At 40.7% G+C, this 27,120-nt stretch overlaps 1 protein-coding gene across 2 annotated transcripts in view; it reads right to left on the bottom strand.

Moving 5' to 3' along the window:
• The window catches only part of SLC2A13 (solute carrier family 2 member 13), a 56,698-nt gene extending 40,659 nt beyond the window's left edge, over nucleotides 1-16,039 (bottom strand). For both annotated transcript variants that reach the window (XM_053462742.1, XM_053462741.1), the window contains exons 1-2: nucleotides 15,090-16,039; nucleotides 3,665-3,824 (exon numbers count right to left, since the gene is read on the bottom strand). In XM_053462742.1, coding sequence (XP_053318717.1) covers nucleotides 3,665-3,824; nucleotides 15,090-15,648 — 719 coding nt within the window. In that variant the 5' untranslated portion in view covers nucleotides 15,649-16,039. The remainder of the gene's footprint in view (nucleotides 1-3,664; nucleotides 3,825-15,089) is intronic.
• Nucleotides 16,040-27,120: the final 11,081 nt, after the last annotated feature.

The following is a 27,120-nucleotide window of genomic DNA, read 5'->3' on the forward strand; positions in this document are numbered from 1 at the left end:
CTCATACTTGTAGGCCATTACCAGAAAATACCATTACCCAACTGTCAGCCTCACTCGAACCTCTCTTACCTTCCTTGTTAACCCTTTCCTGCCCAGACACAGCAGCCTCTTTTTACAACAACACACTTGCTTCATCCCTCGACACCATAGCTCTTATTACTACAAGTTACCCCCGACAATTTAAACGCCAACCATGGCATACCAAAACCACACGGTATCTTCAGAAGTGCTGCCGTACAGCTGAGCGCTACTTCAGAAAATCAAAATCCAGCGAAGACTTTACTCATTATAAATTCATGCTTCACACCTACAACTCTGCCCTCTCTCCCGCCAAACAGCTCTACTTCTCCACTCTCATATCCTCTCTTTCTTCCAACCCACGACGCCTTTTTTCTACTTTCAACTCCCTTCTCTGTCCCTCCACACCCACACCACAAACCTCTCTCACTGCCCAAGATCTTGCTACCCACTTCAAAGAGAAGATCGAGACTATTAGAAAAGACCTCTCTTCCTTACAACTCCCTCCTACACCACTCACCACCACCCTCTCTACTCCTACTATACTAACTGCCTTTTCCCCTACAACCGAAGAAGAGATAGCCACTCTTCTTTCTTCCTCTCACCCAACAACCTGTCCCCTTGACCCCATCCCTTCACACCTCAAAGTCTCTATGTCCATCCCTTGGTCCATCACTTACCCACCTATTTAATCTTTCTCTATCATCTGGATCTGTACCATCTGCCTTCAAGCATGCGCTAATCACACCAATTCTAAAGAATCCTTCCTCAGACCCCGTCTGTTTGACTAACTACCGCCCTATCTCTCTGCTTCCTTTTACCTCTAAGCTGCTTGAACGGATTGTGTGCAATCGCCTCACTAACTTCCTCTCCTCTAATTCCCTCCTTGACCCTCTACAGTCTGGTTTCAAACCCCTTCACTCTACTGAAACAGCTCTAACAAAAGTCATCCAATGACTTGCTCTCTGCCAAAGCTAAAGGTCACTACTCTATTCTAATACTACTGGATCTCTCTGCTGCTTTCGATACTGTTGATCACCACCTTCTTCTTGACTCACTTGCTTCTATGGGCATTCAAGATACAGCTCTCTCCTGGATCTCCTCATATCTGTCTAACCGTTCCTTCTCTGTCAACTTCTCAGGCAACACATCATTGCCCCTTCCACTTTCGGTTGGTGTCCCCCAAGGTTCAGTCCTTGGCCCTCTGCTGTTCTCTCTTTATACTTCCTCTCTTGGCAAACTAATCAACTCATTTGGCCTCCAGTATCATCTATATGCAGATGATACCCAAATCTACCTATCTTCTCCTGATCTCTCTCCATCTCTCATGTCCCGGATCACCAGCTGCTTGTCCGCTATTTCTTCATGGATGTCACAACACTACCTGAAACGTAATCTTTCTAAAACGGAACTCATTATCTTCCCTCCCTCCATCTCCACTACCTGAATTTTCTATCACCATTAACAACACAATTATCTCTCCTACTAACCAGGCCCGATGCCTTGGGGTCATCCTTGACTCAAACCTCTCCTTCATCCCTCACATTCAGTCCCTCGCCAGATCCTGTCGCCTGCACCTAAAAAACATCTCTCGTATCCGCCCATTCGTCACCCAAGAATCCACAAAAACTCTGGTTCATTCACTTATCATTTCCCATCTTGACTACTGTAACACTCTTCTGGCTGGCATTCCACTGTCTCGACTCTCTCCTCTACAGTCTATCCTAAATGCCGCTGCTAGGCTCATCTTCCTTGCACGTCGCTCCTCTTCTGCTTCCCCCCTCTGTGAAACCCTCCACTGGCTCCCGATTACCTTTAGAATTAAAGATCCTGGTACTGACATATAAGGCCATCCACAATACTGCTCCTCCGTACATTTCTGACCTCATTAGCAAATACTCTCCTACTCGATCCCTACGTTCCTCCCATGGGCTAAGGCTCTCCACCTCACTCGTCACCTCTTCCTTTTCTTGTCTACAAGATTTCACTCGAGCTGCCCCATATCTCTGGAATCTGCTCCCAAGGAACCTTCAGAATTCACCCTCCCTCCCGACATTCAAGAAACATCTAAAAACCCACTTCTTCAGAGAAGCATACCATCTTAGCTGCTAGAACATCCTTGTCATCGATACTCCCACCACAATACCTCTCACCCTTTCTCTATGCCTTATGTTTATCACCCCATTTTCCCTCTAGATTGTAAGCTTGCAAGCAGGGCTCTCTCCACCAAATGTATCGGTTTGTCTTAGTCTGTCAATTCTTGTCTTGTCATATCCCTTGAATTTATGTATTGTATTAAGCGCTGCGTAAACTGTTGGCGCTATATAAATAAAAGATAATAATAATAAGACATTTCTGGAGGCAGAGTGGCATATAGAGGGTTAAAAGGCACATCATGGGGCAGAGTGGCAAATAGGGGGGTATAAGGCATTTCTGGGGACAGAGTGGCAAGCCTGGGGGCAGATGTGCATAACTGGGGGGGCAGGTTGGCAAATAAAAGGAAATAAAAAAATATATATTTTTCTCAATCATAGCTTTTATTAAATATGAAAATTAGTTTACATGAATTAATATTTACTAGTAAAACTTTTTTCCTTTAGGGTAGTCTTATATTCAGGCTTTTTGTTTTTTTCCTAAATTAATATTTTCATTTTGGGGGGTCGTCTTATAATCGAGCAAATACGGTATATTAATCCTAAACAGTTATACAATCAAACCAGCCATTTAATAAGCCAATATATTAATACATTAAAGTATTGATAAATCAGGTTAACAATGGACACATATTACATTGCTAATCACATTAAATTTGAGAAAAATAAAATTAAATGTTCATTAATAAAAGTAGATTAATCCAACAGTACACACACGAACAACCACACACCCAGCAGTCGGGACTTGACTATCCCTACTGTCTGAGCATGTTCTGCAAAACCCTTGGCACCAGGAAGGGATTTCTTCTCACCATGGCAAACTGGCGCACATGGTTAGTCGAGCCCTGCTTTACACAGCACCATTCTCTAATGCTAGACAAAGACAGACCCAGAAGGACAATCTGCCCAGAGATGCTTAGATTGTGATTTCTGTCAGCTCTGGCTGGGCTCAAGTTCTCTTTCATCCATTAGCACAAACCTAGGCAGTAAATCTGGCCACCTCATCCTACTTCTAGAAGTGAATGTCCAAGCAAATGCCTTACACTTTCAGAGTTTTTTTTTGCACTATTCTACCTTAATGAGTATTCTTACACTTTTCTCTAAGAGACGTAGACCTCCCCAAATCCAGTATTGGTACAATTAAATTAGTAAATTATCATTCTTTAACTTTTTGCAAAGTTCATACTTTACGTTGATATCTCAAAACACAAGTGATGTTCTGTACAGTTGCCTTCTGTACAGTTTTGAATGATACCTCCAGTATTATATGAATTGTGATGGTTATCTTTATTCCTATAAATACTATGTCATTAAATGAATTACACAACACGAGAAATGATGATCATACATAGACATATATACATAACTTGAAGTAATCATTTTCTGTACGACTATCAGTCTCTCACATGGTTGTGAGAACTCTCTTTAATATGTTTTGTTGGCCCTCCTCTTACAGAGATTTATTAACCTGGTATAAAGTTTTACAGAATTACCTCCATCCATCCTTTCGAAGATAACTGAAAGCACCATCCACAACTGCTGCAAAGAACTGCCCTCCTGTTATGAATAATGTGTTAATTGTAACCAGTCTTCCTCTTAAATGCGGCGGAGCAGCTTCTGCAATATACACTGGCACGGTCATAGAAGCAATGCCTAGATAAAAGGGGGAAAAAATTAGTCTCTCAACAGAGTTTCAGACACAGAGTTGACATTACTACATGTATGTGTGTGTATAATATATCAAATAACAGATGGAATAAGTATCTTGTGATAATACCTTTATTATTGGAGTAACAGAATTTTGGAATGACAAGCTTTCGGGAGCTCTTCTCACTTTCTAAAGTCTAAGAGCTCCCGAAAGCTTGTCATTCCAAAATTCTGTTAGTCCAATAAAAAAAGGTATTATCACAAGATACTTATTCCATCTGTTATTTGATATTGACACCACTGGACTAATACGGCTACAACCTCTACTCTAAAATATATATATTATATATACACACACACACACTTATATTTGACATACAATATGTGTGTCTGTTTTAGGGTGTGTTAGTATGAGTGTGCAGGGCCGGCCCGACAATGGAGCCGAGTGGGGCAACCGCTCCAGGCGGCACTTTTGAAGGGGCGGCACTTTTGAAGGGGCGGCACTTTTGAAGGGGCGGCAAGCCCCCTTTTTTTTTTTTATAAAGCGAAAGAGAGAGAAAGGGGCGCCGATTGGTTTTCGCTTACCAAGCTGTCAGTACCCGCTCGGCGCCCCTCTCTCTCTCTCCTCTGTGGCGAGTCTCCCTGTTCGGTCTCGGTGCTGGCTTGTAATGCTGAGCATTACAAGCCGGCACTGAGACCGAACAGGGAGACTCGCCACAGCACTGCTGAAAGATAAGTACAGGGGGGGGGCGGCAGGGATGGAGGGAGAGAAAGGGTAGTTAAGGGGGAGGGAGGGCGGCATTTTAAAATTCGCCCCAGGCGGCATTTTGCCTTGGGCTGGCCCTGTGAGTGTGTATAAGTATGTTAGTATGTATTTAATGTGAGTACTGTATAGTATGTGTATACGGCAACAAAATCATGTGTGTTGTATAACTAAGCAGAAACACACATAATACAATGTTATGCATTGATCAGCTGGCGAAAATGTTGAGACCAAAGGCTTGCATGGACCTAACTCTGTATTTCCCCTAGGAACAATGGTTCATTATTTACTGCACCTTTATAGAATCTAACTACAGTGAAGAAGAATTTACTGTAATATTCTAAGCAGTATTATTATCTGGAATTGATCATGCAAGCACTGTATCTGGTTAATAATCGCACAAACATGGACCTGAAATTATAAAATACAAAGCGAATTGCCGGGGCATTTTTTTTTTTCTTAAATCCGATCATAAAGTAGAAAAACAAAACACATCCAACAATTTAAGCAATTTACGTGGGCACGTACAGGAAATAATAAAATTGGTGCTTAATGCTCAAAAATGATCACCAAAAGGAGGGAAATCCTTTTTTCCCCCCTCGCATAGCATTTTGGGATTATGTCTAGACTGAAGTGGAAAGGAGAATGTCACCTAAAACCAATATTGATCCAAATCTAGGCGTTGCCTTGAAAGTTTTTTAAGCCATAAAGGGGGTCAACTAAAAGAAATGAACAGAAAGTAGTACAAACAAAAACGTATCATGGGACTGGCATAGGTCTAGAATATGTGTGTTCAAAGATAGGGGCAATATCTAATGTTTATCAAATTAACACCAATTTTCTATTGATAGAATCAGATGAATTTTATGTATTTTTACCAGAATATACCATACTTTAAAGTGGGGGTGCGGCCTATAATTGGGGTTTAGCAAAATTTGTATTGCCCAATGCCCGGGACATGCAGGTCCGTGCGGGCAAGCAGCAGGGTTAGAATCCAGATCCCCCGCAGCGCTGCATGGGACCTGGATCCTACTCTCCAGGAGCCTGTGGAGGTCTGCATGATGCGCGTAGACAACCTCCGCTGCTGGAACTTCTGCCGTGGAGCACCGGAAGGTTATGTCACGCCGGTGCTCCACCATAGAAGCCCCGGCAGCGGAGGCTGTCTAAGCGCATCATGCAGACGTTCACTGGCCGGACCCACTAGACACCAGGGAGACTGCATTGGTAAGTCTGGGAGGGGGGGTGCCACTTCAGGGGGCATAAAGCATATTTGGGGGGACATCTGCAGGGGAGCAGAGGGGAATATCTAGAAGTAAGGTGCATAATGAATTAAGGGGGGACCTTAAAATGGCTAATGGTTTTCCAAATTTCTGTTTATATATAACGTATGCTAACTGTATTGTAGATACCAAAAATTTTAAAATACATGCATTACTGTTCATTAGGTAAAAAATACTGTTTTACCATTCCACTGTGTATTTGTTCTTTAAAAATACATTTTTCTTTAAAATGGCACCAAACTTTTAGGGTGCGGCCTATAATCGAGCCAATACGGTATATAACAGCCAACCATGCAGCTGTGTAATCATTATCCACTTGCATTAAAAGCATGCGTAGTTTACCATTACAGTTCATAAAATAAACTGTTGTGTTGTTTTGGTTTCAGATTATTACAGCTATTTTTGTAATGCTATTTTGAAAAATCAAATATTGAATGTACACACCCCTACTACTGCATCTATTGATGCCCTCTCTCGATGATAGAAAAAACACACAAAAGAAATTATACACATTTTCAGCTTCTCTGAATGTAAGACTACTCTATCGGAAAAAAAGTTTTACTACTAAATATTTATTCACATGTAAAGTTTTTCATATTTAATAAACTATGATTGAGGAAAATTTATTTCTTGTTTTTATTTCCTTTTATTTGCCAACCTGCCCCCCCCCCGTGCTCCAGACTTCCTAGTGTCTAGCGGGGGCAGCTGGTGGATGTCTGCACGATGAGCGTAGACAACCTCTGCTGCTGCCTGGCTTTTCCTCTGGGGCTTCTTTGACGGAGCACCAGAAGGTCAGGTCACGCCGCCAGAAGTGCCGGGCAGGAGCAGAAGTTGTTCATGTGCTTCACACAGATGTTCACCGGCTGCCAGAGGGGAGGATACAGGTCCTCTGGAGTGCTACGGGGGATCAGGAGCTTAGTCTTATAGTCAGACCTCTGAGTATTTGCGCTGAAAAAAACCTTGTCTTATGTTTGAGCTAATACGTTACACCTTTTTCATCGTTTTTTGGGTTTAGCTCACCTCAACCAAAGACAACATAACCTCCAGGTCATTATGTTTTAAAATAGGATTTCACAAATACAGATGTACTTGGTTACTATTAAAAAGTATTACATGACCCTACATAACACTGTTTAAAAGAGACACTGTAGCCATCATATGCTCTTAACTGTGTCTCTCTTTTAACCCCTTGATGACAATTGCCGGTCAGGGCACGTCACAGAAAAACAGGACCGTCATTTCTTCAAAACAGGTGGGAAAAAAAAAAAAAAAAAAAAAAATCGATCAACGATCCATTTCCTCACTCAAACGGTGTTGCTCTAATGCCTCGACATCAAGGCATTCAGCAACACAAAAAAATTGTCTGGGCCCCGCACGATCGCTCCTAGGAGCGCATACAATAACTATTTTTAAAGATTGCACGTCTTTCAAATATGGCGGCGCCCTGCCGCTGAAAAACAGGTTTAGGAAGCGATCGAGAATCTTTTCCTTCGCTTAGCTAGTGTTGCTAAGATGCCTCTGTAGCGAGGCATTTTAACAACACCTGTTAGCAAAGGAAGCGACTCACGATCACTTCCTAAATGCTTTACTTACCTTCAGGGCACCGGTGTATTCGAAAGGCACAGTGTTTCAATATGGCGGCACCCCCGCAATCTGGGCGTCGCTTGCTGTCATCATCTGGGGGGTGTTGCTGGGTGTCATAGACATCCAGTGATTAACACCCCCAGCATTCAGATCACTCAGAAAAGTGATCATGATTTGCTCAACCAAAGGCAATGTTTATAGTATGCTAGGGCTGCTAGGTGCAATAGAACTAATGTTATGTCTGGTATCTCTTTTTAAATGTTTAATATTTAAGTTTTGAATACTTCATTACTAAAACTGAAAAATCCCTGGTTTAGCAGGATGTGAACTGTGGATTACACAGACTTTACACAGTGCCTGTTTATCTCTTTCTGTGACCTGGGGCTATGAATAACATCATGCTTTGAGGAAGTATTTGGAGGCTATAAAAGAAGGTATTTTTCCTGGTGCATCCTTGTGTTCTTTGATAAGAGTAGCCCCACGTTCCAATGCAAAGCAGGACAAGATGCCTATTTTGAAAACCCCAGACCAGACAAGAGAACATACAAAAAACATACAAAGACGTAATGCTTGGGTGTGTGCTAATCTAGAACAATATGGGGATACACTAGAGAGAGAAAATCCTAGCTAGAAATTCCAGTTTGCCCAAGTACCACAGAAAGGACTTATACAATAGAAATAGGTAGGTCTGCAGATTACATCCACCTTCTGCTCTGTAGTAGCAAACATGAATAGAACACCAAGTGGATGCACTGTTTATGAGGTGGGTCCTCAAACACCTTCTAAAAGCCAAATCAGAGCAGACACTAGAAAAAATCCAGCAAAAGGAGAAAAACTTAATGGAAACATAAGAAAAGTTGCTTCATAGGCAGAGCCTGAATTGCTTTTACCCTTCTGGCCAAGGTAAGTAACTACCAGAAAAGTGGTTTCTAAAGGGGTGAGGTACATGAAAAAGATCTCCCGAAGAGGCTCAAATGGAGAGGATGACGGGTTACAAAGGGCAAGGTCTAATATCATTAATAATAAAAAAAAATTATGTTTGACCCAGATAAAAGTCCACAAATTAAGCAGATGTATATACTTTCAGCATGACCGGTCTCATGTCAAATCTTCCTTGTAGAAAATCCAGAATAACCTAAAGGTGAAGCAAGGCTTGTCTGAAGGAGAATCTGATGAGTTCCAAACACTACACCCTTCTTAGCCAGACTGGCACAATTGGGATTACTGCAGCTATGCCCATTTTGATGCTTTGGATCACCCTGGAGATTAAGGCAAGCGCATGGAACACATACGCCAGGGGAAAATTCCACTGGCTGAACCATAGTGTCTAAAAAAATCTGTCTTGACTTTTTGTGATAGGAAATAACCTTGATACACAAAACCCCCTTGTTCAAAGTCCATTGAAGATCCTAGAGAAATTACATGATGTTGCTGCAGAAATACTCGCTAAATTTAACCCAAGAAAAATTCTGATGAGACAATCTCCAAATTTCTGTTCTGAGTACATCCTTGCTTGTTGATGTATGGCACCGTCATACAACTATCTGACTGCCGACAACTTTGCCACAGACACGATTTCCCAATGCGTTAGGCCAAAACTACCACAAGTTACATGTAGACTGAATAAAAACTGTATTATTTTAAAGACCAGGGTGTCTGCAAGGTTTCTGATTTCATATAGACAGCCAAACCAAAACAGCATGCATCTGTAGTAACACTACAGGAGGGGATATGTAAAGGATGCCCCAAATAGAGAATGTTATGGAACCAAAAACCATGTCAGGGACCATTTGAACTTCAGTGGGATTCCAACATTTTTGTCAATGAAAGACAGGTCATGGGACATTATATCTGGCAAAAACCCTGGCAGGATAATGGGAGAGAGATTTCATCTTTACCATCTGAATCCTCCACAAGGACTGATATATCAGTAATTGTGTGTAAATTTCTAGTGTTTTCTCCCATTTCATTTTATAATTGTCTTGCTGATTTGTAACCTTTATTTTCTGTATGTCATTTTTTCCTGTTCAATTAATCGGCTCTGGTCTTTGTCCCGCAACATAACCTCACTACTCTGACAGTTAATCATATAGCTCTGATTATTAAGGTGATTGTTTTTTTTGTACGATCATTATATTGTGTTTGGGAAACATAAGTATATAAAAGTCTAGGTGGTAACAGTGAATTGTAGTACTTCGGTGATAGTGTAGGAAGGATTTCAGGGGTTAGTTTGGTGGTTTCTGGGAACAGTAATAGAGATCTGGTGTTACTAGCCCTTTCACTACCACACTCACCCCACTGTCTTAGCCGGGCCCTTATAGCCGACGCTCGTGACAGCTCCCATAAAAAGGAAGCAGAGAAGATGACCTCCCACGAGTTACCTCCAGGCATTAGGGATAGCAGGTTGATTTGTCAGATTCTATTCCACTTCCTCTAAAGCAAAGCTATGAGTCCCTTCATCTGTGAAAGCCAGAACGTCTCTAGCAGTCTATTCTAGAAATGACTCCAGTTTAGTGCCATAAAGCAAGCCGCCAGTGAAAGACATGGCACACAAGGCGCAATCCACAGACCATTGCCTAAGCCATAGTGTGCATATGGCAGAAACAGTTAGAGCAGCAGTTCCAGCTTACATTCTCAATAGGTTTTTCACAAAAATACCGTAATAGCAGATTTGATGGCTACAATCAGCAGGAATATACCCTTCTAACTGATGTAGCCAGGATTTAATGGCCCTTGTCTCAAATGCTGAGGCAATAGCAGGTTTAAGGCGAATAGTAGCAGATTCAGAAGCTCTTTTTTGGGAACTTTCTATGTTACAATACATGTGCTTGTAAAAATATGATAGTTCCTCAAAAAGGTATATAACTTTAGACACTAATGGTTTCACTTCCCTAGGGGCCAGAGTCATTAGGAATTCTTGCCTCATCCAGGAGAGGAAATCAAGACGCTGTCAGGTCTTTAGCTCTGGAAAAAGAAGGAGCACACCTTTAAAGGATTGTACAGTCTTAAACTGAGGAGAAGAAGAGTGCTTTGTTTTTGTAGACAAAAGCTAAGGGGCTGGCATCCTGAAGGAAACAGGATACAGCCCTATCAATACTTCACACGTAATATATTTTGAGTTTCATTTGGCATTTATTTCAATCTGTACAAATGCCCATTGACTAATATTGATATAGCAGCAATTCTAGATGCAAACAATGAACTTGTTGATGACAATAAGTTTCACTTGTCTTGAAATCAGACCCATAGACTATGTTTGTTAGGTAAAACTTAACTTGATTATATCACTCACTGTCAAGCTCAGTTTTGTTATTTAAAAAAAAACAAAACTGATCATGTCATTCAACATATAACCACGAGTATCTAAAAAGTACTCCTACTTGAATGAGAATAAAAGAGCACAACCCCCCCCCCCCCCGAAAAACACAGCTGACCTAGAGGCTGGTCATACCGAAGACCTACCAAGCTTCTGCTGTCAGCCCAATCAATCCTACCCATAGTGAAGGAAATAAGCAACTTTATCCTATCCAGGCCCAGGCATGGAGTGTTCCCAGACCAAGGTTCTCTCAGCAGAAATAGAGCTGCTCTGGAGACAAGAGAAGGAGCATTCATCAGCCCTTCATCCCCCAACTGTAAGGACCACAACAGGTAGGGGAATGAGGGACACCCTCCACAGAAAAAGTAGTATTATGTGTAATTTTGGCAGAGACTGGTGGTGAAACAGTCACATACAAGAGCAGAAAATATTTGGTTGTCTTTGTGACGGTATCTTGAATTGGTGGGCTGCTAAACATTTCCAAATGGCAAATACTTATGCACTTGGGTTATTTCTTGAGCCTTTACCCACACCCTTCAATCCTTCCAGCAAGTGTTAGCAGTCTAGACAATGCATTAATGAGTAATTGGATATTCAAACAATAACAGGTAGACTGGCGCTCTGCTTGCTCCTGAACGGTAATCATGGAGCAGGCCATGATACCTCCTGCTGACATAGGCCAATCGGTCTTCAGCAGGAAGATCTCTCCACCATTGAAGAAAAAGAAAACAGGTCTTACTATTACACCCAAAAGGTCATCTTGACACCTTTTTGTGAACGCTAATAGTACACCCATAGGAATGATACTGTGTTAAATGATAAATGGAAATTACACTTTCTAAATAAACATCATTAATTCAATGCCTACTACAAATATTAGCTGCTAAACAGGTTTGTCAGGTTTGTCATGAGAAAAAATACACATTTATAAAATGTATTTGGCAGCAAGAAAAACAACAAAAAGAAAATGTCCATCATGGTAGCCAAAATGTAAGTCTTCAAAATTTTTCTGAGCTTGTAATTTAAGACTGTCCACTTTAGCTAAATAAATCCAGCTTTTAATTTTATCTGAGTTGATGTTTAGCCACATAGCACTGGATGAGTATTCAAATAATACAAGTTCACATTAGCAAAATAGACCTGCAAAGTCTATTATTTTAAAGTACTAAGATAAAAATAAATATTTATGGACGCTAACCATTTTAGCCAAAGCAAGCAGTTATTCAAATTAATACTTCTTGAAACAAATATTGCAGTTAAGTATTTATAATATGTACATACAAACAAGATGTTAAACTATTTTGGCAAAAATTACCCATACTCAAGTCTCAAACACAGACTTTATATTGACATCACCCACTGACCTACATTTGTTGAAAAAGTACCAGAAATAACTAAAAGAAAATAACTTATCACTGAAAGCAATGGGAAGCAGTAGTCAATTGCATGTATATTAGCAGAACATTGGCTGCCACTACTTCTTTTTACTTAATTATTATACTTGGCTATTTCTCAGATTGCGGAGAATGCACAATACGTATAGTTCTGTTAGCAGTTCTAGTCGACTAACTAGAGCAGAGCAATGCAGCATTTGGGAATTTTGCTAGCTTTGTAGTCAAAGTGTCAGTACAAGGGCACCAGTGTCTGCGGCAAATGTTGTGATGGTCAAGAGAGCATTATTAAGTTACCCACCACAGACCCCAGTAAATATCTACCATGAGAAATGTTAGTGCCTACCCCTGCAAGAACAGCTTGGTTGTCCCTCTACAGTTAAGTTAGTCAATTTATTTAAAGTCCCCTCACTGATTGAAGTACGCATTATGCAGTGCCAGCTCATAACTTGTAGAAAACACCTGCCAGGGTTGGTCCTTCATCCTGCTTATAGAATCCTAGAACTAGATCCAAGAGCAGTCAGCCACAGCCTTCCTCATGATGTGGCTTTTTCATACACACTATGCAGAAGCAAAGACCATGTGTGCCTACATCGTTTTCCTTTGTTGCTGTTTGGGCAGTAAAAACAGCTAAGTAATTGTTGGATCATACCTTAGGTTTTCATACAATAACAGGCTGTCCTTACTCTCAGGGAATGAATGCATAACAAAAAGGTAGTGCTTTCAGGTATAAACAAAAAATGCATAAAAAACAAAGTGGTGCTGGGTGGTGTGTGGTATGGTAGAAAGTGTCAGAAGATGTCCCTTGCTCCTTTTTTATTTATTTTACTATAATCATTCAACATTCCTAAATTACCAAGAACTTTCAATTTGTACTCTGCATAGAATTAATTGCTTTCAGCTTTCCTCCGAGTACCTTTTATCAAAGCTGATGTAAATAGTATTGTTTAGTATCTTCTATGGTAGCAGCCAATGAGTTCCAAGTATATCCTTTAAACAGACATAGAGCGATAAACTCCTCAATGGCTAGTTGACAAGTTATATTAGGAGTTGCTTTGTCAGTCAACATGCTAGAGACTGATAATTATTAAAGGGCGATGGACATATTTAGAATCTGACATGACCTGTTTTAGGGAGGTGTGGTGTTCTACCTTTAAACTAGCTTGACAGTGACAGGTACAAAGAAGCTGTAGTATCAATCTAATAAAGATGGTTTATCAAGGAAGCTTCAAGAAGGATTGAGAAATTGCACATGGCCAGGGCTCCAAAATGTTGGTACCTTTCAAGACTACTAAATTCTATGTAGATCTATGTTAGTTGATGTCATGTACATCATGACAGAGCCTTTGAATGATGTATTAGGAAGCAGAGTATTATGGTATTTGCACAGCAGGGTGGACACACATTAATCAGCCCTGCTCGAAGATGTACACATTAGAATTCATCTTTGTTAACAATCCTTTGCAGAGGTGGTGTAGGGTTAGATTTATTCTATTAATGTGTTCTCACCTACTATTGTGGACATACCATCAGATGTTTCTTGCCTAATTCCACCATACTTATGCAACAGTCTATAAAACTTTTGTTATCATGTAATATGTTGACGCTACATATAAAATAACAGATGTGACAGTTATGTATTTACAGGGCAGCCAGGAAAACAAAAAGCAGCCATGATACAATTCTAGATGGCATATGGCGATCTATGGCTATCTATGAAAAATTTCATTACAAACGATTTATACATGGAATACGCTCGGAATCACTCAATCCCTGATCAAGAACAGTACCCTCCTTCAAGATAAACACCCTACCCCACGGTAATGTGTGCTACATTATGCAAACACAGAGGATGGATACTTTTTATTTAAAGTGTGTGACTTGCTCATGCATTTCACGCAATGTGCCCAGGACACTTCATTTCTCTTTATCTTTATTACAGGATCTACATTTTAAGTAGAGGGAAATATTGTGTAATGTTCTTTTGCAAACTGTAAACTAAATTGCCATTTTAAAGATGCGATGACAAAACAAAAGCATCTCTAAAAATTTAAAACAGTTGTGGTAAATACCCTGCCGTCTTTTTAATATTCACTTAATAAGTGAATAGGGAGGCTTCATTTGAATGTACATAAAACCAATTCAAAACAGCTGCATTTTCCAATAAATAATAAATTAAAAATTAACAAGTTTATTTTTACCTATTTTTCTGTATAGCCATTAACTAACCACCACCCTGAATACAATAGACCATTATGGTGCTCAACACAAAGATATACTGTATGCAGCAACAGGTCCTTTAAGAAAAAATGACTCCTACCCATCAAATAAAAAGTTTAGATGAAAAAGAACTTTGATGTCATCCTTATAGTGTGAGATACACGTACTGATGTGTGTGTGTGTGTGTGTGTGAAAAGCTCTGCAGATGTAGAATAAAGAGCAGGGATGCATAATTAATAAATACCAAGACATCCATCAGTCACAGCCCATCCCAGTCATTGTCCATGATATGATGTGCATGTGTTATAGGTCTGATGACATGTCAAATGAAGGCACCTTAATTTTCAACGTCAGGATTCTCTGCTACAGTCACATCCTGGTGAGTTGTATGACATCACGCTGGAACTCTAACCACAGGGTCCATAAGGAGATAACAAGCATGCGAGGAGTAAAATGAGCATCTCTGTGAATAGATCATCTCGAGGACTGCTTGCAGGATGATAAGATGGGATTCTGTGAATCAGGCTACCCAACGACTCCAATCCCAATACAAAGTTTGAAGCAGCTAGAAGTAAGGCACGGTATGCGGTGTACAGGCAGGTCCCGGACACACGTATCCCTGGTCTGTGTGCCTTTTCTATTGCCCCCCCTCTATTGTCCCCCCATTTACAGAACACGGATACCGAGCCTGCCTATGCTGCCCAGAGCATCACTTACCGATGCCGAGTCCCACCACCACGCGTCCCCCGAGCAACGTCTCCTTGTCCCGGGCAGCGGCAAGCACGACAGCTCCCACCGAGAAGAGCAGGCTGGCCAGCAGGATGCACGGTCTGCGCCCGAAGAGTCCATTAAGCCCCCCGCCGGCGAAGGCGGACAGCGCCGCCGCCCCCACCGTGCTGGAGACCAGCAGCTCCTGCCATAGAGCCGACAGGTTCATCTCCTTCTTGAGCAGCAGCATGGCTCCGGACACCACTCCCGTGTCATAGCCGAACAGAAAGCCTCCTAGGGCCGAGAACACGGACACCACGTACACAAAAGCCGGGGTGACATCCTGTTGGAACTGCTTGCGGGCCGCCCGCTCCAAGTCCCCGCCAGCCGCGGTAGGACCGGCTCCCACGGGCATCCCTTGGCTGTTAATGCTGGTGCAAGAGTCGGCTGGGGCAATCAGGCTCCTCTCCCCGGCTCCCTCATCCTGCTTCCTCCTCTTCTTCTCCCCCATTAGGTTGCTCAAGCTCCGCAGGGTGTACTCCACATTATCGCTCGCTTTGCGGGACATAGGTAGAAAGGGAGAAGGGTTGCTTTGCGCTCGGGTCCCTTGAAATCAGGGAGAGCGCAAGTCAGGGCGGCCTGGAGCGAGAGCGCCTCAAATTCAAACCCAAAGTGCAAGCCCGCGAGGCCGCTCTATTCAGAGTGAAGCCCCCGCAGCGGGTGAGCAGACCCTATGTAATTCAGTGTGGCCCCCGCCCTGACTTCTCTCTTCTCCCGCTGCAGTCAGTGGGTATGTGCCGGCCACAAGCGCGTTCCGCTACTTTCAGATGACTTTGAACATGTTTGTACGATATTCCCAACAGTTGAGAACCGTTCGTGCCCGGCTGTGCGCCCAATAACACAAGCGATGGGCGGGCAGCGAGCGACTGAATGCTGGCACTGGGTGCTGAAGAGTTGACAAGCTGGAAAGGGCGGGGCGTGACTTGGTGTGTCACGTGAGGCGCAGCAGCTGATTGTCTGACGTCACACGGGCACCTTTCTAGGTGCATTTCGCCTACAGGCAGCGGCGCCTATTGCGTGGTCCGTCCGCGCCTCGGTCTCTGGATGAAGATTGATGTATTGTAGTGCAGATAACGATCGCCGCACTTCGGAGTCACATAACAAGCTAACATACCGCAGCTGGATTACGTTATTGTGAATAATAAAAGGAAAAACACAATGCCCTACAGCTATTCCGTGTTAAAACACATCTATACAGATCGTGAGACTAAAGGCTGTGATTTGTCAGCAACGGCATCCATTTCAGTGTCTGAATCCATTTTAACCCTATTTCTGCATGAGGAGAGGGTGTATTTACAAGTACGATTTACCCTACATTTTATTATAAATGAATCTTTTGTGCGATAAGATAGATAGTGCATTCTGTATTTGTCCATCCCTAACCATTGGAAGTTGTCTTAAGTGGGAATTTCCATGGTGATGTTGAGCATTTGAGTTTGTGGATGATATCACCAGAGCTGGTGTATCTGGACCCTTATTGCGTTGCAGAAGAAAATGCAACCCACACCCCACCTCCTTTTAGTAGTAAATGGCTGTGCCCCCAAACATCCTGTGGTAATAAGTACCGAAGTTATTAGTGGCAGCTTCAAAGGAGCAGTCCTGGAAATATTTGGACACCAGCCACTTATATTTTAGTGTGTGGTCGAGCTTATGTGCCCACATGCCACATGAGGGGCATAACTAGAGACCACGGCTCCAGTGTGAACAGCAAACAGCATGTCTGTGCCATCTTTGACCACAGGCAGCTGTGCCCTCAAGCATCTTGTCCATGGCATCTTTTGTCTCTAAACAGCTCGTCTGCACCCCCAGTCTGCCTGTGCCATCTCTGCCCCTAAACACCCTGCCTTTGCCATCCCTGTCTCCTAAACAGCCTGCCTTTGCCATCCCTGTCTCCTAAATAGTCTCCATGTGCCACCTCTGCCCATTAAACAGCCTGCCTGTACCACCTCTGCCCCCTAAACAGCCTGTCTGTGCCAACTCTGCCCCTAAACACTAATACATTCAGTCACTCACTCACTCATTCCATTTATTCACACTTACAACCCCCTTACCTCACCTGCAGTTTTCTCTGCAGTGTTCGCACTGTAGAAGTAAACTCTCTTTTCCCATCCCAGGGATGAAACCTGGGTGGGAAAAGAGATTTTCCTTGTATCGGTTTCTCGGTAGGCCAGTCCGGCCCTGCAAATGACTTTTAGAGCGGCAGAACGCTGATACCCTCATACCCAATAAACATTGTGGGGTCCTGGTAAATAGGGACAGCAGGCAAAGAAAACAGAGGGATTTGGCTTCCTAAATTGACTACCCTTTCTAAACAGGAAAACATGTGCTTGGGTACATTCCCCATTTGGTTCAGACAAAAATCGGAGGGCATTTATAATTTGAGAACAAAATTGGTTACCCGGTGCCCATATTAACTCTCTCAATAACGCTCTCTCACACACACGCTCAGTAAATGTTTCCCTGCCTTCTCTGCCCCCACTTCTGCGTCTACATTTTTTCTCTTCGTCTGCATGGACATAACCTAGCGCTAACTTCTGCTAAAAATGGTGGCGTGCCTGGTGACATCCTCTCCACTGATCATTCAATTGTGGGAGAGGATGTCTATAAAAGTGTCACCATTTTTGACTGAAATTCATCTTAGGGCAAAATTTCCTTGAGGTGATTGGAGGATCAGGGGAGAGGACGGCACCACAGCCACCTTTTTGGTGGAAGGATATACCCGCGGAGATCCGAACGAAAATAGAAGAGAGAAGACGCAGAACTGGAATAGGCGGAAGTGGTTGGCAGATAAGGTAGAGAGTGTGAGGGATAGAGAACTTTTTACTTTTAGTTCTGCTTCATTGGGGGTTTTGAGTCTTTGCACAAATCACCGTATTTGCCAAAATTCGGTAATTTAGCAATTCATACCAATCCGAATGCACAAGTTTAGTTTACAGTACAATAAAAAATGGAGCACAATTACTCATAATAAGTACAGTAGTCTACAGGTACTTTAATTGGGGTACAATTGGTAAATTAGGAAAGGAGGTCCATGGCCAACAGCGTGTACAGTCTAAGGCTGTTTAGCCTTATTTACCTCCAAACATTTGAGCATTGCCTTTGTCTCAAGGTCTTTATTCCTGCATGTAATATGAAGCTATATGCCCCAACCATTTTATCTTTCAGATCCTACATCCTGGTTGCAGTTCAGACTATTATTTTACTGTGATTCTCATGGTTGTAAGACATGTGTGTACATGGTTAACCTATGCAGTAGATACCCAAAATCATCTTCATTGCTGACGATATTTCATTGTAGGACAAAGGGAACATTTTTTATTCTTATTTTTGTCCGCTACTCCTTGCTTTTTTTCTATCAACAATAAAAAGCAGACTGATAAAGATCTTACTTCTCCTAGTGGGCTATTTTAGATAAAATCCATTTTAATTTAGGTATTACTGTCCTAACACATTACCATGGCAATCATGATTACTCAAATGAAAAGGCAGGTTAAATCACTTAAATTGTGTAGTTAAACAGGATCAAATGAATAAAGGTTAGGTATTGTACATACAGAGGCTGACATGAAAACAAAAAAACTACCTACATTATAGGCTTTGCGATTCTCAGCGTAACTGGTTTGGAAGCATTTAGTTTAAAAGTAGTGGAAACAGAGAGCTGTGTCAAAATATTCCACAATTATCATATTGGTTTCTTCTACTGAGGTTATATCTTCCCAAATTTGCAAGCACAGTCCAAACAACTGGGCTCATCTTATGCTTGTTGACTTCCCATCAAATGTTCAGTGGGACTGATGGAAGCCTTTGTGAGTTAAGTCACACGTGCTCAAGTGTGCCTCCAAGGGAAAAATTGCTAAGCATGATAATGTTGCTTCAGCCAAATCAGCCGAAGAGGAACATTAACAAATAAAGTCGAGAAATATCTGAATGTCAATGAAAATTCATTGATGTTGTGAGTAAGAAGATAACCAACTAGTATAAATAAATAGCAGGTTACACAAGGAGGCATTGGAAATAATGTCATATCCTGGTGGTCATCCAGGAGGCACAAGGGAAGTGATACTATATCAGCTAAGCAGAGATCTCAGTTTAAATGGCTGGTCACAAGGACCTCTCTTGCTGACCATTGAGAAGCACCTGAAAAGACTAATAAAGCAGAGTGCCTGCCATCCTGGGATTGAACCTGGTCAGAGTTATAAATCCTGGCTGTTTATTGGCTGGGAATTGCTCCCAGACTTTTCTTGTGTCAGGAAATTTGTGTGCAGGATTACTTATTGGTGAGCATCATTGTATAATATCAGGGCCATCTTTAGCAGTGGGGGGCCCATTGGTGACAACATCACAAAATTGCCATGAGTAAAAGTATTGCGAACATGGGTTCCCAGCAAGCATGAGTGCTGCTCAGTTCTAAAATGATCTGAGGTAAAGCACAGTAATAATGATTAATGTGAAATGTGCCATGTTTTCCATGGTGCACCAAAATATTTACCAACCTTTTCTGAATTTCCCTTTTGTATATATATATGTGCATGTATAGCACATATTAATAAATGTTGTTATAATATGTTCTATGTAATATAAAGCAAGGTAAAATATCTAAAATAGCAGTCTTATGCAGCTGCAAGGGGGCAGTAAAATACTGTATGCCACCCAACAGATTGATGACCTTGGTTGCTCTAACAACATACACTAACACACCGCCCACACACTCACTAACATAACACCAGCACATCATACACTCTCTCGTTCTGTTCCCTTCTTTCAGGCTCCACCAACACTAGGCTCACCTTGGATACTCTAACACCATACGCGCTAACATCACACACTCATGCTAACACTCTGCACCAACACCATACAGTAATATGCACAGGTATGCTAACTGCATACACTAACACACACACATTCTAACACCATCCACCATACAGTGGCACACACCCTAACACTAACACCCATGTTAACGCTATACACCACAATAACATCACAATGCGCCAGACACAACACACTCCCGATGATCAATTAACCCCTTTCAGGTACCTGGCTTAGACAGCACTCCCTTTGCGCTGCACGCTGCCTAGTAGTGCAGGTGCAATGAATAAAAAAGGTACCCTTGCCAGCTAGCTTTTTGTGAGCAGGATTAGTGCCATAATTATGAGATTTGACTTTGTGATTAAAAATACATTTGGATGGTATTGTTAACTGATTACGGCTCCAAGTAAAATACAGTGACCCACATTAACACCATATACTCACAAACACACTAACATCGTTCTCGAAAGCTATTCAGTGATACACACTCTAACACTATACACTTGGACATGCACTTCCACTCTCACACCCCTTTTCTTCCTGTTCTCTACCACAACTCTCCCTCTCTCACAGTTCTCCCCCTTCCCCTTATCTCAACCTAAGTCTTTATCTTCAGTGCAGCTTGCACTGTCTGTGTGAGCTGCCATGCTATTTTGTGACATTGTAGGGTGTCTCGGTTACCAGGGCACCTGGAAGCAGGACAGGTGGGAGCACAGGGGCCTGTGCAATTTTATAAAGTGCACTGAACTGCAAAATCAAATAGTTGTGACAGTTATTAATTAATTAAAAAAAAAACCACTAACTTTCATTATAACAAAGCATAGTATTTCAATCCAAAACACAATATTATGAAGATAAGCAGCTCAATTTTGTTTCTCTTATCACTGCAGCTTGTCCTCCTGAGCGCAGAAGAAATAATGGACATAACACCCTTTCTTCTTCTTCTTCATCTTCTTCTTCCTCCTCCTTCCTCCTCCTTTCTTCTTCTCTGTACAATGCTGGGAAAGGATTGTAGGAGTTCCCACTTTTATCTGTGCTTTTACATTTTTCTACTGATGGTCATAAATCCAAGTGACAAACCTGCTTTATTGCTTCTTTTGACCTTTGGCCATACACTCTTTCTGCTTTCTGAAATACTTCAACCTTATTATAGAGATTAATAAAGCAAGTAATATAATATGATGAGTTAGATGTATCATGACCATAGGTCGAACTAGGATGATTTATCCAGCAGCAATTGTAATCACCTTTATATTTTAAAGGAAAATGCTAAGACAGAGCTCCAAGTAGAGCTCTGATCATGGTAGAAAAGTAAAGGATTTTAAACAAATAATTAAACATTCATTTAACGGAATTACCGGGGAGTAGCATATGTACTGCATACATTGCAATAAATTGTGCTATTTATGCTAAAAGCAAAACTGTAACAGTGTAGTGACTTTATATAACATTTGCTGTAGTTAATTCTCTACTAGAAGACTAAAAGCGACTGAACCTTGACATAAACCCTCTGCTGCTTTGTGCATTGGTAAATGGTTTCTTGGTATCTGGTGGGTTACAAAAGATGAGAATTCCAAAATATCCACTAGCAACCATTTGCGTGTAATGACATAGTGATGCTAGATTGACTAACACCCATACAAGGCTACATTCATTCATGAAGGGGAAGAAGATGAAGTTGCCAGTTCGCTAGAACGTAACTGTTATGTTTCTAAATTTCAATGAAATTTCAATGAAAATGAAAGTGTAGAGTCAGGATGCTCCCCAACCCCGTCAAGTAACATGAAAATATATCGCTTGAGTGACAACTTGTGGTTTAGTGTATCAGTCTTTCTTGAGAGAAAAAGATTATCAAACACAGTATAGTCCCCAACATGGTAATTTTATTTTTTAATGAATGTTGGAGTCCTTATTTTGCATGAACTCCAGTGTATTTACAGTATGTAAATTGTAATATGCATTCTTTGGTTATTGGAATTAGAAAACTAGATTTATTCTCATTTTCCACCTCCCCTAGCTGCCTCTACCAAAACCAGGAGGCATGTTTGTAATCCTCTTACTCATAGCACGTATGCTAGCAAAACATCAATGTTCAGCATACATGTGACTGGCTGCTGCTACTCCTGTAATCAAGAATGGAAGCTCGGCTAAAATGGGAATACCACTGAGCATGTAAGAGAAGCATATTGTGGTATACTCGCTACTTTAGAAGAGGCAGCTGGGGGAGGCAGTAAAATGCACTGGAGTCCAGACAAAATGGAATCCAATATGCATATAAGGAAAAATCGGCAGACCTTTAAATTCTTTACCTAGCCTTTGTTTATGTTAAGTTCTACAATATGATGCAATGGATTTCCAATGGCGCAGTGGTTTCAGGTGTGTTGAAACATTGAGGGATTTCTGCACTACATTAAGAGGCTGTTTGAAGGAGACTGTGTACTTAGATACAGTATTTCTAATTTTTATAAATTGTGATCCACATTTTTTTATGAAAGGCATATGCACCATTTCAGACATCTTTCTACTGCAGGACAAGTTTCACTTATTTTCTATGCCACGCACATAATGAACTTTGTGTATACGAGTCATATATACTATTACCGTGAACAGCTTATAAATAGCAAACCTTAATTAGATGCTACCTGGCAACAAACTCACTCTATATGCATAAGAACCAAAGACTGACACAACTGCAGAAACATGGCTGTCAAGGACATACCCAAATAAACATGAATATATCACAGAGATATCCAACCAATGATACATGGATACCGCTTTAGTAAAACTGGCAATTAAAATAATATACTCTTACAACTATGTTTAATTTTCTGCTGTGATTTTACATTTGTTCTTTTATTCTTCTCTATGATTATTTGTTTGCTAAATGCATGTTATATATTTCATTTTACATATATTGTCCACAGTGGTATCATGTGTGATGCAATATTTTGTAAATAATGAATATAATTGTTGAATGTCCATTTCCTTCCTAGAAATATTTATGTAATCATGTAAAATCTTGTTTTATTATTAATTTTGCAAAAAAAGAAATTGTAAGGTGGCCAATGAGAAAAGGACAGATTTAAAATATGGAATAATAAAATGAAATAATAAAATACCAAGTGTCAAAACAAATGCTGCAAATGGTACAAAAATAGAGCACAATCACCTATTAAAACAATACAACAGACAATTATTTTGTCAGGAACATTTTGATACAAAAGGAGTGATATGTAGTTACCAGGCAAAATGAAAAAAAAGCATCTGGGTACATTTTCTATATTGTTTTTTTTATGTGATTACATTTTAAGGAGAAGAATTATTCAGAAGCTATGGTATTGCTTTGATTTCATTGAAACTGTATGCCTAACAAAATGGCTAAAATATGTGTAATGCTATTACAGTGATACGTTGGTCTATAATAGTATGTAGGAATCACTCTTATTTAAATAAATACATTTAAAAGAGACTATGTTTGGAAAAGAGGAGTTTTTTTTAAATAAACACTACTGTTATCTATGATAAATATTTTCTTCCAGTAATATAATGAATAGTAGGACAGTCCAACTAAAATGCTTCTCTTTCTGGAGGTACTGCGCACCAGCTGCATTTCTTCTAGCTCTGCTCTTTGACACATGCAATTTCAATCTCCTTCTTCATTAAATTGCCTGTTGACCTTTTCATAGGTAACTTTATTGGTGATGTCAGCTGATCCAAATAAATGCCCCATATACCAGTGTAGGAATATGGAATTAATCTAGAATACGAATTTACCTCTACACATAAACTGGCTGTATTTAATTTAAGCTAACTTTGATGTTTACCATATATTATAGGTGGCACTGGAGATAAAGGAGCGCATGGACATCTACATTTTATAAACCCAATGTCCCAAGATTCAATACAGCACCATCACATTTGAAACTCTCAAATTTGTAGAAACTGGCAGCCTCCCTTTATGCCTTTTAATTATACCTACTCCTACCTCAACACACATTCCATACTTCAGGGGGTGTCAAACTCGATCCCTGAAGGGTAACAAACAGACCATGATTTTGTTAAGTCCTTGTATGGTACGGTAAAATAAAAAGCCTGCACATCCAAACCGCTCAGTCATCTTCTCCGGTACAGTAACACATGAAACCATATCTGTACAGGACATGGATCCTCTTACAATGAACTTTTATGTTTTGTATGTTGTCTCCTCTACCTTGTTCCCCAGGTATTAGGACATCCATGGTCATGGCCATCATGGTCATCAGGAAAATTTACGTTTTCCGTTACTGGGGGCAGGCTTACCTGGTCAGCAGATTTAGCATCTAGCGTCCAAGAAGGCCTCCCTGCCTGTTTTGTAGCAAAAGAGATAGCTGACCTTGGACCTGCTAAGGTATGCCTAAACCTAGTTGGCCTAAGCCAGAATACGTTGATATTAAGTTGCATGCTGAAGTATTCTCCTTCAAAATTTTACCTTCTTCTGAATAGTAACGATAGAGTTGTGTGTTTTTCCACTCATGATTACTAGGTTCTCCAAGTAGGTTCTTTATAGACAGGCAATGCAGAAACAAATTAAGTAAATATTTTTCATCAAAGATATCTAAAAAAAACATTAACATGTGAAAACAACATATAAGCAGTTTATATACCACAACTATTACTACAAAGGTTTATTTTTTGAACTGACACTTTGATGTAATTTCTTTCTTTGATAAGATCATGGCAGATCATGTTATGAGGGTTTTTGCTTTGTATTCAGAACCAAAAGGGGAACTGGTAGTTGCTAAGTCACTTGATTTGTCTACTTCAACCTTAACGAGTCATATGGTGAAAAATAAGTATTTTTAGTATTTTTCGGAAGTATAATCAGTTCACTAAATGATATTATTAGTGAGTATTGTCTGGTAATGAAGACACTTGACAATACATTGTATAAGTTACCTTGTAAGCATTTTGTAACTGCCAGTAGCAGATCACTTACATCAAACGTACACTGTTTTGGATCACACGCAACCTTTTCATCAGACAGTTTTTTGGCCATCGATAATAAAACAAGGCCAAAGGATTTTAGAGACCACCTGGTATTTGCAAAACGCCTAAATGTATTATTCAACCCAGTCTACTGTATGTGATGAAATGTGTATTTGTTTCATTATACGCCTCTAATGGAGGAAGTGATAATAATAAACTAAAAATTTAGGTCATTGTCCCCACTACCCAGTTTCCCGATATACTGCAACCAATGCTATATAATGACACATATGGAGAGTCAGGAAGAAAACTTAAAATTGGTATTGTGCAATAATGATTTGCATAAATGTATGTTGACACAATTTTTTTGGTCTCTGTACCATATTATTTTATTAATTCCAAACTGATGGAAAAAAACTGATACCAAAACAAATATAATGCTAGATGTCACACAGGAGGATTGCATTATAAAGCAAACATTACACATTATGTTGCACAAGTCTGTATCACACTGGAACGCAGGCACTGCTAATTCTTGAAGCAATACATTTATGACCTTTTGAGTTATCACTTACACCTACAGTTGAGCCTGATGATGCGTCAAGGGTTCCATATGTCTCCTTTATGTTACCTCTCCAAAATACTTACTTCATGCATATTATGTGACTTTGTGTGTATTGAATATGAATATGAATTATTATTATATGTATAGCATGTGATTCAATCTAATATTTTTTCCCCTCCCAAATACTTGCCTTATCTGTATTCCCTTGGGAGAGGTAAAACTGCTTAAGAATCTTAGCCATAGCTATAATGTCCTATTGGGGAAAATCTAGCATGAGCCATAGTACCAGAATTTATGGTCTAGGCGCTCTAGCCTCTAGTGAAGCAGAGGTGACAACTGTGTGAGCCTCTAGTGGAGCAGAGGTGACCGCAACATTCAATATTCTCTGGCTGGGTAGACCCAGGTACCTTATGAAAACCCCATGGAACTGAGTGATCTATGGTATTTCCCACCAGGACCATCAAGTGGTAAAAGTGTACATTTTAGTTGGTTTATCAGATTTCAGCAGAATTCCGTGGCGAAGATATTTGCTCATTCATTATATTACATTTATATATGTGGCGCCAGCACACGCTGTAGCTCTGTTACAACAGAGTCAGTAAAATAAATTAAATCACAAACAATAACAAAAGATGAAGAGGACCCTGCTCTTGCTAGCTTAAAATCTAGTCAATGGTTGAGGGGAGGTGAAACAGTGGGAGAGGACTGCTTGGATGGGGATGAGTTGGTCGAATCAGGATGATCTGTAGGTTGTTGGTGCTTCAGATGGCTTGATTAGGATGTTGGCTGAGAGTGTTAGGAAGAAAAATTGTATGTTACTGGAAAAAAAGTGTTTTTTTTTAGGGAGCTTTTGAAAGTTGTGTACAAGGTAGAAAGTCTGATAGAACAAGGAAGGGAATTTTCCAGAATGGGTACAGCACTCGTGAAATCCTGAATGCTGAAGTTGGTTGAGGTAATGACGGTAGAAGAGAGATGCAGGTTATGAGAGGAATGAAGAGGGCGGATAGGGGTGTACAAATATAAGGGGGTACAGAGATGTTGAGGGCTCCGTAGGTCAGGGACACAAGTGTATTTCATTCTAAAAGTATGGGGAGCCAATGGAGTGACTGACACGGTGAGGAACAGTGACAAATAAAGATTAATCTAGCTGTAGTGTTGAGGATCGATTGAAGCATAGAAAAGTGGGAGAGGGGGAGACCAGTTAGTATGGAGTTAGAATAATCCAGATGGGATATCAACAAGGGAGTGGATTAATATTTTGGTAGTTTCTTGTGTAAGGAATGGGCGCATTTGGGAGATATTTTTCAGGTGAAGGTAGTAGGATTTGATGAGGGACTTGATGTGAGAGATGAAGGTGAGGGCAGAGTCAAGGCAGTGAACTTGGTCAGTTGGTTGGATAGTGGCATTGTCAACAGTGATAGAGATGTCAGTTGTTGTGGACCAAGGGGATGGTGGGAAAACCATAAGCTCAGTTCTTGAGACATTAAGCTTCAGGCAATGTGACACCATCCATTATGCAATTCCATAAAGACAGTCAGTAAGGCAGGTTAGAAGAAATGCTGATAGGTGAGGAGAGGAGATATAGATTCATCTATGTCATCTGTGTATAGGTTTGTATTGGAAGCCAAAAGGAAGATATGCGTA

Source organism: Spea bombifrons, chromosome 4, assembly GCF_027358695.1.
Source record: "Spea bombifrons isolate aSpeBom1 chromosome 4, aSpeBom1.2.pri, whole genome shotgun sequence".
Classification (NCBI taxonomy): domain Eukaryota; kingdom Metazoa; phylum Chordata; class Amphibia; order Anura; family Pelobatidae; genus Spea; species Spea bombifrons.